This window comes from Salmo salar, chromosome ssa03 (assembly GCF_905237065.1).
Source record: "Salmo salar chromosome ssa03, Ssal_v3.1, whole genome shotgun sequence".
Lineage (NCBI taxonomy): Eukaryota > Metazoa > Chordata > Actinopteri > Salmoniformes > Salmonidae > Salmo > Salmo salar.
This window is the reverse complement of record NC_059444.1, coordinates 68,370,339-68,387,528: the sequence shown is the minus strand read 5'-3', so window position 1 is coordinate 68,387,528 and position 17,190 is coordinate 68,370,339. Positions and strand designations below refer to the sequence as shown.

The 17,190-nt window shown below is 44.0% G+C and overlaps 1 protein-coding gene across 2 annotated transcripts in view; it reads right to left on the bottom strand.

Annotated features, from left to right (window-relative positions):
• The window catches only part of LOC106601329 (microtubule-associated serine/threonine-protein kinase 1), a 60,257-nt gene extending 44,219 nt beyond the window's left edge, over positions 1-16,038 (bottom strand). The window contains exons 1-2 of one of the 2 annotated variants that reach the window (XM_045715170.1): positions 15,179-16,038; positions 5,409-5,437 (exon numbers count right to left, since the gene is read on the bottom strand). In XM_045715170.1, the coding sequence (XP_045571126.1) occupies positions 5,409-5,437; positions 15,179-15,217 (68 nt within the window). In that variant the 5' untranslated portion in view covers positions 15,218-16,038. Of the gene's footprint in view, positions 1-3,461; positions 3,598-5,408; positions 5,438-15,178 lie in introns of those variants that run through there. The other variant, XM_014193449.2, reaches the window with a different exon arrangement.
• Positions 16,039-17,190: the final 1,152 nt, after the last annotated feature.

The following is a 17,190-nucleotide window of genomic DNA, read 5'->3' as shown; positions in this document are numbered from 1 at the left end:
CACAAATTCATATGAAACTACTACCATCAGCACAACAGACTTCTTGTTAATCAGCATGCTGACTAAGTCGAGTATTTTCTGTCTGGTGGGTGCTTGTGTGTGTTGGTGTGTGTGTTAAAACTGCAGTAATAACACACCAGAGGCAGCCTAATCCCTGGCCAATCAGCAGGAGAGAATGAAGTCATTGAGAGTCAGAGGGACTGGGGCACAGTAGGAGAACTTCTCTGAGATTAAAGCAAAATTATGTTGATCATGGCTAGAACTAACTGTTTTGGAATATTCTGTGTCAGAGAGCTACAGTTGAAGTCGGAAGTTTACATACACCTTAGCCAAATAGATTTAAACTCAGTTCTTCACAATTCCTGACATTTAATCCTAGTAAAGATTCCCTGTCTTAGGTCAGTTAGGATCACCACTTTATTTTAAGAATGTGAAATGTCAGAATAACAGTAGAGAGAATGATTTATTTCAGCTTTTATTTCTTTCATCACATTCCCAGTAGGTCAGAAGTTTACATACACTCAATTCGTATTTGGTAGCATTGCCTTTAAATTGTTTAACTTGAGTCAAATGTTTAGGGTAGCCTTCCACAAGCTTCCCACAATAAGTTGGGAGAATTTTGGCCCATTCCTCCTGACAGAGCTGGTGTAACTGAGTCAGGTTTGTAGGCCTCCTTGCTCACACACGCTTTTTCAGTTCTGCCCACAAATGTTCTATTGGATTGAGGTTAGGGCTTTGTGATGGCCACTCCAATACCTTGACTTTGTTGTCCTTAAGCCATTTTGCCACAACTTTGGAAGTATTCTTGGGGTCATTGTCCACTTGGGAGACCCATTTGCGACCAAGCTTTAAATTCCTGACTGATGTCTTGAGATGTTGCTTTAATATATCCACATCATTTTCCTTCCTCGTGATGCCATCTATTTTGTGAAGTGCACCAGTCCCGCCTGCAGCAAAGCACCCCCACAACATGATGCTGCCACCTCCGTGCTTCACGGGAGGGATGGTGTTCGTCGGCTTGCAAGCCTCCCCCTTTTTCCTCCAAACATAACGATGGTCATTATTGCCAAACAGTTCTATTTTTGTTTCATCAGACCAGAGGAAATTTCTCCAAAAAGTACGATCTTTGTCCCCATGTGCAGTTGCAAACCGTAGTCTGGCTTTTTTATGGCGGTTTTTGAGCAGTGGCTTCTTCCTTGCTGAGCGGCCTTTAAGGTTATGTCGATATAGGACTCGTTTTACTGTGGACATAGATACTTTTGCACCTGTTTCCTCCAGCATCTTCACAAGGTCCTTTGCTGTTGTTCTGGGATTGATTTTCACTTTTCGTACCAAAGTATGTTCATCTCTAGGAGACAGAACGTGTCTCCTTACTGAGCGGTAATACGGCTGCGTGGTCTCATGGTGTTTATACTTGCATACTATTGTTTGGACAAATGAACGTGGTACCTTCAGGTGTTTGGAAATTGCTCCCAAGGATGAACCAGACTTGTGGAGGTCTACAATTTTTCTTCTGAGGTCGTGGCTGATTTCTTTTGATTTTCCCAGGATGTCAAGCAAAGAGGCACTGAGTTTGAAGGTAGGCCTTAAAATACATCCACAGGTACACCTCCAATTGACTCAAATGATGTCAATTAGCCTATCAGAAGCTTCTAAATCCATGACATTATTTTCGGGAATTTTCCAAGCTGTTTAAAGGCACAGTCAACTTATTGTATGTAAAGTTCTGACCCACTGGAATTGTGATACAGTGAATTATAAGTGAAATAATCTGTCTGTAAACAATTGTTGGAAAAATGTATTGTGTCATGCACAAAGTAGATGTCCTAACCGACTTGCCAAAACTATAGTTTGTTAACAAGAAATTTGTGGAGTAGTTGAAAAACGAGTTTTAATGACTCCAACCTAAGTGTATGTAAACTTCCGACTTCAACTGTACGTATCCCCTTACAGTCATTGCTCAACAAAGAGTTTATCTCAGCATCACTGAGTCAAACTGATTCAAACAGAGCCATGGATATAATCAAACAGTCACTTTCATTTGAGTCACTGATTAGTAGAAACTATATTAACTTTTGGGATAGGGGGCGGTATTTTCACGTCCTGATGAAAAGCATGCCCAAAGTAAACTGCCTGCTACTCAGACCCAGAAGCTAGGATATGCATATAATTGGTCGATTTGGATAGAAAACACTCTAAAGTTTCTAAAACTGTTAAAATAATGTCTGTGAATACAACAGAACTTATTTGGCAGGCGAAACCCAGAGGACAAACCATCCAGAATTTTTTTTGAGTTCACTGTGTTTTCTATTGGTTTTCTATGGTAAACTAGATTCATGAGGCACCTGGTTGCAGTTCCTATGGCTTCCACTAGATGTCAACAGTCTTTAGAAATTGGTTGATATTTTTCCTTTGAGAAATGAAGAAGTATGGCTATTCAGAATGAGTGTCAAGCCAAGTGGACTCTTTTGTTTGGGGCGCGCGACCTGTAGCTCGCGCCACTTTGATTTTATCCGCTACTGAACACAGTATATTCCGTCTTAAATTTGATAGATTATTTAAGTTTTAGGATACCTAAGGATGGATTAGGAAAGTTGTTTGAAATGTTTGGACAAAGTTTACAGGTAACTTATTAGATCATTTGTAGTCATGTTGGGCGAGTTGGAACCAGTGTTTTTCTGAATCAAACGCGCAAAATAAATTGACATTTTGGGGATATAAAAAAGGAGTTTATCGAACAAAAGGACTATTTGTGATGTTTCTGGGACATATTGGAGTGCCAACAGAAGAAGATCTTCAAAGGTAAGGCATGAATTATATCGTTATTTCTGACTTTGTGTTTGTGTTTGTATGGTGGGGTGTTGTCCTCAGATAATCACATGGTTTGCTTTCGCCGTAATAATTTAATTTGAATTTCGTGCTCTGCAATTTCACCGGATGTTTCACTAAACGTTCCGCTAGTAGCCGTAACAGGTTTTAAGCCTCAAATAATGCTACAGTCCTATCTTAGCTGGATGTCTGTAGAACCACTGACACAGCAATCTTCATAAACACTACTCTAAGCCACTCGACAGCCTCACTCAGCAGAACTGAGCAGAAATACAAAACCAGATGGACACTCACACACACACACACGCACACGCACACGCACACGCACGCGCACGCACGCGCACGCACGCACGCATGCACACACACACTTACACACACTCGGTGACCTTATAAGCACAAACACATCAGTCGCACTGTCAATGCTAACCACCTCCTCATGTACACTTAGCTGATACACAAACACAGAGAGGGAGAGAAACAGATAGATGAGGTGATGGAGAGAGGGAGGGATAAGAGAAGGATAAAAACAAAAGGGAGGATAGGGAACAACATCACGTATTACAAAGACAGAATCCCCCCACCCCTCAGGACACACTGACCTATTTAACAGTGCCCTTTGTTTTATATTGTACCTTTTGGTGCGTCGGAACATGTTGCTTGCGTAGTGAGGGTAGCTTAGCGTAATGCTAAGCAACGAGAGCAGTTGAGAAGTGAGAGTCAGGAAGCAGCAGGGTCCCTTGAAAATGTCATCGCAAACGCTCCCTCAACCTTTAGATATGCACCGGTGTCTGAGTGATGTGGCGGTGGACAAACGACAGTAAAGGAGAGGGAGGGAGGGAGGGAGGGAGAGGGAGAGGGAGAGAGAGAGAGAGAGAGAGAGAGAGAGAGAGAGAGAGAGAGAGAGAGAGAGAGAGAGAGAGAGAGAGAGAGAGAGAGGGGGGGGATGGAGGGAGGGAGGGAGGGAGGCTGAGGCTGTCTTTGATTTTAAATAGGAACAAAAAAGCAGACGGGGAATTGTGGATCGTGTCTCAAGGGTAAGGACCATGGCAAGGGAAGGGATGATGAATTCATTATCCCAGGGAGAAGGAGAAGACACTCAAAGAAGTCCAGAGCGTGTTAATTGAAGCTGATGCTAGGAGGTGGTAGAGGTGTGTGTGTTTATCTGCAATATGTGTGTATACAAGTGGACGTGTCGTACATAACAAAAAACAGATATTTTAGATTAGATATGTGCACATCCATTCCATAATTCATCCAAACAAATGTAAAACCACAACAGTGCTGATAAATACAAGCCTACTGAGAGCAATAGAGGAGACACCCCATCCAGATGAATAGATCAAGGCAGTAGATTAATGTGAGGCCTACTCCAGTGAGCTCATCTATAATGGATGATATGGATGATACTGGTCTAAGGGGAGGGAGGCCTAGAATGGGAACCAGACTGAAACAGAATGAACCCAGATGGTACATCTCTGGAGGAGAGCATAGAGTTGATGACTAAATGGGGGACAAAATGAAAGCTGAATAGCACTGTGAGGGAAAGATAGAGGAGATGACCAGTGGTCATTGAGGTCAGAGGTCAGCACGGCTCTCAGGTTCATTTCCTGGTTTATTTCCCAGGGGTATGGTGTGGGTGGGCAGGGGGAAGAGACGGGTTACAGAGAAAGGCAGAGTGAGGGACTGGATGGAAGCAGGGACAGAGACTACACAGAGAGACAGCTTGGGTCTGTGTTCTGTATGCTGTGATTATAAACACACACAAGCGTGCGCGCACACACACACACACACACACACACACACACACACACACACACACACACACACACACACACACACACACACACACACACACACACACACACACAATGATAGAATGATAAAAGCTTAATCTACCACATTATTAACATATTATAACATTTAATTAACACAATAAATCATTTCAGCCAAATCTTTGTCTTGCTGACACAGACAATAACACACTGGGGCTGTTTCCCTACCACACACAAGCTAGGGTATGAGAAGGAGGGTGAGAGAGAGAGAGAGAGCGAGAGACAGAGCGAGAGACAGAGCGAGAGACAGAGCGATAGACAGAGCAAGAGAGGCAGAGCGAGACAGAGCGAGAGAGGCAGAGCGAGACAGAGCGAGAGAGGCAGAGCGAGAGACAGAGCGATAGACAGAGCAAGAGAGGCAGAGCGAGAAGAGCGAGAGAGGCAGAGCGAGACAGAGCGAGAGAGGCAGAGCGAGAGACAGACAAAGATAGAGGAGGAAGTGTTTCAGCACCATGGAAAGCAATCAGACGCAGACCACTGTCTACCCAGACACACGGCAGGATTGCCTCCTGCATTCATTATAATTCCCCTCTAAGTACCTCTCAAGTATCCTCAAACCCTCAATAGGGTGTTGAAATGCTAATCATGTCTCAACAGGGATTCAACAGGGATGAAATCTTCCAACCAGGACAGTAGAGCCCTCGGCTGATAAAAGAGTTGCTGTTTCCAAACACACACTTCCCCTGGCTCGGGGTGTGTTTCATAGGGAGTGCCCAGTTGGCCAGGAGGGAGGGAGGATGTACTAACCTGCTGTTCTTGCGGGGCAGTGGCAGATCCTTCTGGAAGAAAGGCAGAAAAAAAGAGGACAACAGAGATCAGGTACTGGTAACATTAGAGGGATTCACAGGTTACGAGGTGGTTAGAAGCAGAGAAACAGACACCTCACCACATATGTACATAAGCTAAGCAATGGAATGTTATGATATGACACCTCCCTTCAGTCTCTTAGTCCAGTTGGACCTTGCCTCTGCTATAAAGACTCACATATACAGTACATTAATATATACAGTACATGGTATTCTGTGTGTCTTTGTGAATTCTGTTGAGGGAGAGAAACCAGGAAACAGCAGAACAGAGAGGATGGGTAAGTGCATTATGTGCTTGTATATGTGAGTGTGTGCTTCAGTAATGTGGACCAGTGCTTTGAAGTGGACCAACACTCTCTCTACCGCTCTCTCTCGCTCTCTCTTTCTCTCTCTCTCTCGCTCTCTCTGTGTGTTCCCCCAGCAGAGCAGAACAGTGTGTCCACACCCCAATCTCTCCCCTGGGTCCCAGATGGACCCAGAACACTGGGCTGGAACAGCAGCAAATGCTGAGAAGTGCTAAATCCTACACCAGCCCAGGCTGGCTCTTTGAAATGCTTCTAACTGAGGCACTGGTGTAGTTTCCCTGGCACTGTTTTAGCATTTGTGGCACAAATCCCATTCAAGTCATGGTACCGATATTTGCGTTTTTCATGCATCATGTTCAAATCATCTATAAGTGACATTGTTGAGCTTCACCGTCAATTTTAGATATTTTCGGAGGATTTGCACATGATGTGCCAAAAATGCTAATATTAATACCATGACTTGAATGGGATTTGTGCCACAAATGCTAAAACATTAGCATTTGGAAACAATGCCAGGAAAATAAAAGTAATGCATGGATTGCTGTCATACCATGTCTATAGACTGCTTACAGGGTAAGGAAACCAATTTGTCATTTTGAAATTTGGAATGAAGTATCCCTTTAAGCTCTGTGGTGCCTAGAGCTTCAGCCTCCACCAGAGCCTGATTCTGCCTCTGTCTGTGGCCGTGACTGATTACTTCTTACACACATTCACTGCAGCAGACTCCCACTCTCCCCAGACATACATGTAGAACATGAAAGAGACAGAAAAATTGCAAATTGACCAAGAGGTACTGCAAAATAAATCGGGGAAGAGAGGGGCCAAGAGAGAGAAGGCCAAGAAGAGGTGAACAGAGAGATAATGGAGAGAAAAGAGGATCCAGAAAGTCCAAATGCTCACAGGCATCACTTTGGTGACTAACTGAGCCCGCTTCCCAGCTGTGTGTTGTGTAGAGCGCTAATTAATGCATTAGCCACTCCACATCCACTCCTGTCAATGACGGGCGACTCAGTCAAGATTCCATTAGCAATGACTGACAGGCTACCAGTGACAATCAATACAATATTAGGTTCATCTTGAGCTAAAGTGTACATGTTTGTTTGTGTGTGTGTGTGTGTGTGTGTGTGTGTGTGTGTGTGTGTGTGTGTGTGTGTGTGTGTGTGTGTGTGTGTGTGTGTGTGTGTGTGTGTGTGTGTGTGTGTTTACATGTATACTATCAGCTATTAGGGCTGGGAATTCCCAGGGACTTCACAATACGATATCATCACAATTCTTAGGAGCTGATACGATATGTATTGCGATTATCATGATTCTATATTGCGATTTGATGTTCCGAACATATTGCTCACTATATGCCTGCTGCAGAGAGACGAGAGAGCATGATAAAATGAGTTCTGATCAGTCATGGAAATAAAACAGCTGAAGGCATGTTGGCTCACTATTTAAAAGGAAGATGGAGAACAAGCTATAGGATGAAAAATACCAGAGTTTTGGCGCAGGTACAGCCGACTATCTCTACCTACAATTATTTGTGTTATTTTTTATTATTACAAATCAATACTTAAAATCATCCAAAAATAATGTTTGCGATATGTAACTGTATCAGTTTTTCCCCCACCCCTATAGGAAATAGACTGAATAATTTACCTTTATTTAACTAGGCAGGTCAGTTAAGAACAAATTCTTATTTTCAATGACGGCCTAGGAACAGTGGGTTAACTGCCTTGTTCAGGGGCAGAACGACAGATTTGTACCTTGTCAGCTCAAGGATTTTGCAACCTTTCGATTGCTAGTCCAACACTCTAACCACTAGGCTACCTGCCGCCCCATAATGTGTGATCCTCTTCATAAGGTTCTCTCTCTGGAACAACTAGAGAAACCCTCTCCAACAGTGTGTGCTTGTCTAGTGGAATGTCTTTGTATCCCAGGGACAAACCTCCCACATAGCAGAATACCTTCAACACTCAGTTACCTTGAAGTGTCAGATGGAACACTCTACAGATTTAGTCTTACCCCAGAGAGAGTTGGTAAAAGCTATGAATGCTTGGGAGAGAAGGCAGTAGAACCTTGATTGAGGAGTGAATATGAAATAAATAATTTTGGATCAAAAGAGAAGTAACCTCACCATTGTACGGTCAGATTCTCACATGAGGTTTACACCCAGCACAAGCCGAAGGTCATCGATAGTTGTTGGTGTATATTAAGCTCCTCCCATGGGTTTACGTGTTAATAGAAACAACTTCCTCTTTACAAGGACGACCGAATATTCAACCTATTGATTCCTCCTCACTCCTCCTCCATTGGTCTGACTAATTGATCCTAAGCCATCAGAGCTCTGTACATTACTTGAAAGTGTGGATGGAGGGAAGACAGTGCAGAGAGAGTCTAGCGATGGGGAAGGTGTATGAACATATCTCAGACCCAACATCATAAAGCTATCTGGCTCGTACCCGTCATACTGCACATACCAGTGAATCACTTTATTATTGCCACTTTAAGAGCTGTTGCATAGATCCATATTGAGTCTATGCCTGTACTGAAATGCACTATCAATAGATACTCTCCGTTGCGCATACTTTTTCATCCAGGTCATGTAACCTCTCATAACATGATTATGAAGAGAACATCTAGTTCGCTTTTGTAATGGGTGCGTGTTGGTGTCAGGGAAGTCAGGCGCAGGAGAATCGAACTTGGTATAAACGGAGTTGTTTAATCAGTGCTTCACAAAACTCCAAAACCAAAATTACAAAAGAATAAAAAGTGGGTACAAAACCCGTCGCGCACCAACACATAATACACAAACATACAATCAAACAATCTCCGACAAGGACATGAGGGGAAACAGAGGGTTAAATACACAACATGTAATTGATGGGATTGGAACCAGGTGTGAAGGAAGACAAGACAAAACAAATGGAAAATGAAAAATGGATCAGTGATGGCTAGAAGGTCGGTGACGTCGACTGCCGAACACCGACCGAACAAGGAGAGGGACCGACTTCGGGAGAAGTCGTGACAGCTTTAACACACAAAGAGCGGAAATCTTTTTATGCTACAAGTGCAGACTTGTTAAAGTAAGAAAGAATGAAGAGAAAACCTTCCGAATATAGAGGTATGAAGCCAAAGGAACAAAGCAGGATGCACTACGTTGACTACAGCATTTAATCAAAATGAGTCTGCTCATTGTCTGATGTCCTCAGTAGGGCCCTTTACTGCTGTGGCGTGTCTGAGGCATGTCTAGACAACAAAGAGAACAATGTGGTGCATCAAAGAGAATGCAACCTTCTATTTGTCTGGGAGGAAGGAATCAGAATCATGGACATGGCCCTACAGGTGTAGGATCTTCATTTGAGCCAGTTTTCTACTTCAGGAAAATAACAGGAAATGTGAATTATTATGTTGATTATAATTAATGGAAATGTTTGTCGGGGTTGATACAATTTAATCAAGAGAAAATCAAGTCTGAAATTTCAAAATGTAAATTGCTGTCACGGATCCCTCCGGAACTTTCATCACACACACCTGTCCCCTATTCCCACTGATTAGTATTTGTATATATGTGTCCTTTGGTTTCCATTGGGGAGTCGGTTATTGTTCCCATGTCCATTGGTGGTGTGAGTACCTATGCGTTGGTGAACCGGTTATGCTGCGTGCTTTATATATTGTGTATTATGGGTATCGTCCCATGTCGGTCAACGAGGTTTACCATCGCTCTTTTGTTTGGGTACAGCCCAGTATTTTTGTATACATGTTTGTTTTGGGTGTATTAAAAACCCCTATTGCGCCTGTCTCCAAAATCCTTTATACCAGCGTGACAATTGCCAACTTCAGAAGCCTTTTAAAACGTAAAATACACTACAAGTTTTAAATGTCCTGCATTGCAGAAAGGAATCAGCACCACGGACAGGGCCCTAACTTGGAAGAAGGAATAAGCACCATGGACAGGGCCCTACCTTGGAAGAAGGAATAAGCACCATGGACAGGGCCCTACCTTGAATGAAGGAATCAGCACCATGGACAGGGCCCTACCTTGAAGGAAGGAATCAGCACCATGGACAGGGCCCTACCTTGAAGGAAGGAATCAGCACCATGGACAGGGCCCTACCTTGAAGGAAGGAATCAGCACCATGGACAGGGCCCTACCTTGAAGGAAGGAATCAGCACCATGGACAGGGCCCTACCTTGGAGGAAAGAAACTGGACCATGAACCGGGGATACTGAAGAGGAGGTCACGCCACAGAGCCAAATCAGGAGTGGGATATGGAAAAGGGATATAGTAAAGGGATTCAGGGAAGGGTATAGGTTCAAAAAGACCAAATGAGATCAGGAGAGGAGATTAGCTGCTTGAGAGCCAATGTATCCAATCAGCTCATATATGATGGAATAACATCTGGTCTGGAGAGTGGTCTGACAAAAGGTGCCTCCCCTTCTGACTATTCATTTGCTTTAGATTTGCATCAGAATGTCAGATAATGTACGTTATAATGTCATGTTTTCTAATAAAAAAACATGCAATGAATAAAGATCACCTCCTCAAACTGCCCTACAAACAACATGATTTTCATTGTTGAACCAATATTTTAATGCTCTCTCACTTTGTCAGGCCATATGGGGGGAAACTCATGTCACACTGAAATCTAGACTTTATCAATGGCCAGCCATTGTGTCATTGACTTAGTCAATCCAGGAAGCTGAGACTAATGAAAGAGATTGTAATTGAGTTTCCGCTCTCTGAATGTTAAACACACTAAAAGCACAGCGACTGGCTGACGGTAGAGATTGGTGCTCTGAATCTGATGGATCTGGAGCGGAATGACGACAGATGGAGCTCTGTCACAACCGTACCGTTCCCACTGACTGATCACAGATTTGAAAGCAAAACAATGATGGTCTATATTTACCCCCTCTCTGTGACGAGGATGACTGCTCTTCCAGAAGGTTCTGCACTGTGGGTTGAGGAGTCTAAATGGTCCCTCTGAGTCGCAACCACATTGGGATGTTTGTGACACAATGACAAAACATATGTCAAATGTCAATGAATATTCAAATAGACTGTATTGTCCTGTGATTGCTGTGGTTGGCAGCATTACAAATACGGTTCAGGTTCATGTTTATATTGCCTGATTGTAATGCTGTGTACAGTATAGTACACTATGCTGTGGCCCAGGGGGGAGGTTGAACTCTCAGTCATAAGTCACTGTTCCACCGGATGCACCACAATATACTTGTGTATTCAGCCCAGAGCAGAACGTGGAGCGCTGGTAAACGTTTCAACACGGGATGGTGCATCTCAAGGAGTTTTATCCTTTCAATAAGAAATCTTAATTAATAGAATACAAGTGATTGTGATGTACAGTGCATTCGGAAACTATTCAGACCCCTTGACTTTTTACACATTTTGTTACGTTACAGCCTTATTCTAGAATGGATTAAATTGTTTTTCCCTCATCAATCTACACATAATACCCCATAATGACAAAGAATAAACAAGTTTTTAGAAATGTATGCAAATGTAAAAAAAACTGAAATATTACATCTACATAAGAATTCAGACCCTTTACTCAGTACTTTGTTGAAGCACCTTTGGCAGCGATTACAGCCTCAAGTCTTCCTGGGTGTGACGCTACAAGCTTGGCATACCTGTATTTGGGGAGTTTCTCCCATTCTTCTCTGCAGATCCTCTCAAGCTCTGTCAGGTTGGATGGGGAGCGTCATTGCACAGCTATTTTCAGGTCTCTCCAGAGATGTGCGATCGGGTTCACGTCCGGGCTCTGGCTGGGTCACCCAAGGACATTCAGAGACTTGTCCCGAAGTCACTCCAGCGTTGTCTTGGCTGTTTGCTTAGGGTCGTTGTCCTGTTGGAAGGGGAACCTTCACCCCAGTCTGAGGTCCTGAGAGCTCTGGTGCAGGTTTTCATCAAGGATCTCTCTGTACTTTGCTCAGTTCATCCCTTCCCTCGATCCTGACTAGTCTCCCAGTCCCTGCCGCCGAAAAACATCCCCACAGCATGATGCAGCCACCACCCTGCTTCACCATAGGGATGGGGACAGGTTTTCTCAACATGACGCTTGGCATTCAGGCCAAAGAGTTCCAGCTTGGTTTCCTCAGACCAGAGAATCTTGTTTCTCATGGTCTGAGAGTCTTTAGGTGCCTTATGGCAAACTTCAAGAGGGCTGCCATGTGCCTTTCACTGAGGAGTGGCTTCCGTATGGTCACTCTACCATGAAGGCCTGATTGGGGGAGTACTGCAGAGATGGTTGTCCTTCTGGAAGGTTCTCCCATCTCCACAGAGGAACGCTGGAGCTCTGTTAGAGTGACCATCGGGTTCTTGGTCACCTCCCTGACCAAGGCCCTTCTCCCCCGATTGCTCAGTTTGGCTGGGCGGCAAGCTCTAGGAAGTCTTGGTGGTTCCAAACTTCTTCCATTTAAGAATGATGGAGGCCACTGTGTTCTTGGGGACCTACAATGCTGCAGAAATATTTTGGTACCCTTCCCCAGATATTTTGGTACCCTTCCCCAGCTCTACAGACAATTCCTTCGAACTCATGGCTTGATTTTTTGCTCTGACATGCACTGTCAACTGTGGGACCTTATATAGACAGGTGTGTGCCTTTCCAAATCATGTCCAATCAATTGAATTTACCACAGCTCGACTCCAATCAAGTTGTAGAAACATCTCAAGGATGACCAATGGAAACAGGATGCACCTGAGCTCAAATTTCGAGATTCATAGCAAAGGGTCTGAATACTTCAGAGCCCGGACTTGAACCCGATCTAACATCTCTGGAGAGACCTGAAAATAGCTGTGCAGCAACGCTCTCCAGCCAACCTGACAGAGCACACCAAATACAGGTGTGCCAAGATTGTAGCATCATACCCAAGAAAACTTTAGGTTGTAATCACTGCCAAAGGTGATTCAACAAAGTACTGAGTAAAGGGTCTGAATACTTATGTAGATATGATATTTCTGTTTTTAATTTTTAATAAATTAGCAACCATTTCTAAAAACCTGTTTTTGCTTTGCCATTATGGGGTATTGTGTGTAGATTGATGAGGGGGAAAAAAAATTAAATGTGGAAAAAATCAAGGGGTCTGATTGCATTCTGAAAGCACTGTATATAGAACCTTCCACCCCCAGCTGGGATATGGATGCTGATGAAGACCTAATGGTCGAAACGTTGTTGCAATAAAATCCCCTGGGAGCATGAGGAACAGTGTGCAGCGTTTTCCTTTCTATTAAACATCAATTCACCTACAACTCCAGCACCTGCAAAAAGTACCTGGATGTACGTATGTTCTTCAGCTTTTGTACAACACCTCAATGTCAGCAATATGGTGCTACTTTAATTATCTTCCCCTAGACCACTTCCTGGCAGTAATCTCTGTGAAGCTCTCTGCTAATGAGATGGGCTAGCTAAGACACCAGCCAGCCATGAGGATCAGACAGAGCGCAGGCAGAGAGTAATGCTGCTGCCAGACCCTGCCATGTTTCCCGAGATAGGAGAAACAGCAGCACTATAAATGGTCGTCTGATGTCATGCCCTTCAGATCCTCCTGTCTGAGCCGGAGGAGAAATGGCCCCGGCTGTTATGAAACAATACAGGCTGGACTCCCTGCCCACAGCTACACCGCCGCTGGCCCCATCATTTCGTGGACACACGAAGGACAATGGTGAGAAAGTGAGTTTGGGGGGGCTGATCAGAACCTAGACAGGGGCCTGCTCATCACCTCAGTCAGTGTCAGTGATTGGCTTTCCGTCCCATGTCTGACAGATGGAGAGGGGCTGGGGAGGAGGGTGATGCTGTAGTATGGAAGTGTCATGTCATCCCCACTGGCTGGCACACAATCCTCAATACCCCACACATTATTCAGATCGGTCCTTCCCCTGTATGCTATTGTACATGCTGTACATGTATATGTGTGTGTGTGTGTGTGTGTGTGTGTGTGTGTGTGTGTGTGTGTGTGTGTGTGTGTGTGTGTGTGTGTGTGTGTGTGTGTGTGTGTGTGTGTGTGGAGGCTGGAGGGATAGTGTCTGGAGTAGATACAAAGATGTTTGTTTCATGTTAGTCATGTTGAAGCAGTGCATTATGGGGCTGACCTTTGACCTGCTCTCTGTGGGAGTGGGGTGTGTCACCATATGGCGCAGAGAGATGAGAGATGCGCCAGAAGGGGGATTTTAAACAGACACTAACGGTTGTGAGAGTGGCTGGGATGATGAGACTCCAGGGAGATGAGCTGTTGGATGAATCTGAAGGATGGTCATCCAGACACTATCCATCCTCATAAACACACAGAGAGAAGCACACTGGCATACACACACATCTTCCTTATGCACATTCATGACTCATGCTTGTTGTTGAGACATGTAGATGTTTCTAGTTGTCACCCAATGTCACCAGTTTGCTTTGCCTTATGTTTTACTTCACACACACATCCACTGTCTGTTTGCTGTTGTGTTTTACTTCACACACACATCCACTGTCTGTTTGCTGTTGAATTTTACTTCACACACACATCCACTGTCTGTTTGCTGTTGTATTTTACTTCACACACACATCCACTGTCTGTTTGCTGTTGTGTTTGTGCTGTTGCCAGTGTCTTCTGTATGTGTCGTCCATTTTGTCTTACATTGCCTTTTGCCTCTTGCCAGGCCATCATTGTAATTAATGATTTGTTCTTAATTGAATTGCCAGGTAAAATAAAAAATGAAATACTGTGAAGTCAAGCATATGTGCACAGACACAGACCCCACACACACAGGATGGAATTGAGAGTGTTGACAATGCCATGAGGTGGATTTTCCCAGCACAATAAATAAACTGAGTAATGGTCATCCCCAGTCTCTCCATCCCCAGCTCTCTATCCTCCCTCCTCTTCATCACTATACTGCCCAGCCCTAATGATGCCCTAAGGCCCTCTGCCTGGCTGGCTGGCTGACCACTCAGCTCAGTTCACTTGACTGAATCACACTCCGAGGGGGAGGGGTGACTGTACTTAACCAGGCTACTTCATAATGGATGAACACGTAGGCTTCAGTAATATGAACATGTCATATCAATATGCATGGGTACATTTTCATTATGGAGATATTACCTTCAATGGTTATTATAGACATAGAGTTCCAAGTATCTTATGAATTTGACCTCTGCTGAGATACATTAAATCAAGATTTCTGCAGCTGAGCACATGAAGTCATAAATGCATAACACAGTTGTTATAACACATGCTCTAAAAAGGATGTTGTGTGTGGGTAATTGGTTATTAACATATTAGCCTAAAAATGGTATTAAACATAATCTCAACTCAATGGCACATTCTGTACGATGTCTATTGACATGAGTGTAGCCTACATGGAACTAACTGTGACATGAGAGATACTATCAAACACATTACACCTGACCCTCACCTGCAGCCTCCGACGCCGAATTATTCCCGAGTCATCCATGGTGTAATAAGGCTCAGTCGGATGGGGAATTCCCAAAAACAGCCCCCTGACCCTTCACTTGTTTCGGTTTCGACCCAAACAACTCTGCGGCATCCACTGGCTGTCCGGTTCTCACTCAAATAACACAGCCGAGACGGCGGCGTTGCTCGCTTTGAGCCAAAGCGCACAGTGCGCGTATAGTGTCACGTTGAGGAACCGATTGAAAACCACCAAATGCCAGGATGTCCCGTAGCATCTGAAACAAGCAGGGTCTTCGGGCTTTTACGTCTCTAAAATAAAGTTATTCCGCTGTAGCCTATAGGTTAATTAAATGATTACGTCAATGACTCATAAATCCCCATGTTGATAGTCGACTGTCACCTTCACTTCTTCCGGTTGTTTTTAGAACATCTTTGTGCACCGCCAACCTTTCTTTAGAGACTTCGCTTGCAGTATAGTCTACTGCACCAATTCTTTGGCGGTGTCTAAAATAAGTTACACCTACAGCATTAAATGTTCACAATATACCAGAATGTTCATTTCGCGGTTGATGCTGCTTGAACAACGGTGCGAGACGTGCAAAGATGCTTCCTCGAGCTCAGTTAGCCCGGTTGACATTGCCGCTGATTCGCCCAGGAATCCATCCACTTCTCTGGACTCCCAAGGCAATAACAGTCCATGACATAACAAAACACATCGTCTTTCCGCTCAACCTTTAAAAATTCGAGAGAATGTTCTTCTCCCTGGCTGCATATCGTGGTCCATTCATTATTCCACCTTCACTTCCTTTGATAACGGACGACAATAGCGCGATATCTGTAACCCTTCCATGCCTGGGATTCCCTCACGCCCCTCCTCCACGCGCAATCCGCAACCGGGCCAGTGTGATGAATGTAACATCCCTCTCCTCTCGCCACAGGTAAATGGGGGGGGATAAGAAGGATAATATGGGGTGAACCACTTTATATTTGGGCAACGATGAGAACCGCATGCGTGTGAACGGCCATACTGGTCATTCAGGACCATGGACAGCGCCACGTAGCCAACAAATGAGTGCCTTAGCTTTTAGATAGTTTTACTGCGAGCCATTGCATTGTCATTATCTTTTTTTTACCAGCATTACAATCAAAATGTTGTACATTGTATACGATATACAGTACCCTCCATCACTCTCCTTCTTGGTAAAATAGCCCTTACACAGCCTGGAGGTGTGTTGGGTCATTGTCCTGTTGAAAAATAAATGATAGTCCCACTAAGCACAAACCAGATAGGATGGCGTATTGCTGCAGAATGCTGTGGTAGCCATGTTGGTTAAGTGTGCCTTGAATTGTAAATAAGTCACAGTGTCACCAGCAAAGCACCCCCACACCATCACAACTCCTCCTCCATGCTTCATGGTGGGAACCATGCATGTAGAGATCATCCGTTCACCTACTCTGCGTCTCACAAAGACACAGCAGTTGGAACCAAAAATCTCAAATTTGGACTCATCAGACCAAAGGACAGATTTCCACTGGTCTAATGTCCATCGCTTGTGTTTCTTGGCCCAAGCAAGTTTCTTATTATTATTGGTGTCCTTTAGTAGTGGTTTCTTTGCAGCAATTCACCATGAAGGCCTGATTCACGCAGTCTCCTCTGAACAGTTGATGTTGAAATGTGTCTGTTACTTGAACTCTGTGAAGCATTTATTTTGACTGCAATTTCTGAGGCTGGTAATTAATGAACTAATCCTCTGCAGCAGAGGTAACTTTGGGTCTCCTTCCTGTGGCGGTCCTCATTAGAGAAAGTTTCATCATAGCACTTAGTGGTTTTTGCAACTGCACGTGAAGAAACTTTCAAAGTTCTTAAAATGTTCCCGATTGATTGACTGTCATGTCTTTTTTCTTATTTGAGCTGTTCTTGCCACAATATGGACTTGGTCTTTTACCAAATAGGTCTATCTTCTGTATACCACCCCTACATTGTCACAACACAACTGACTAGCTAAAATGCAT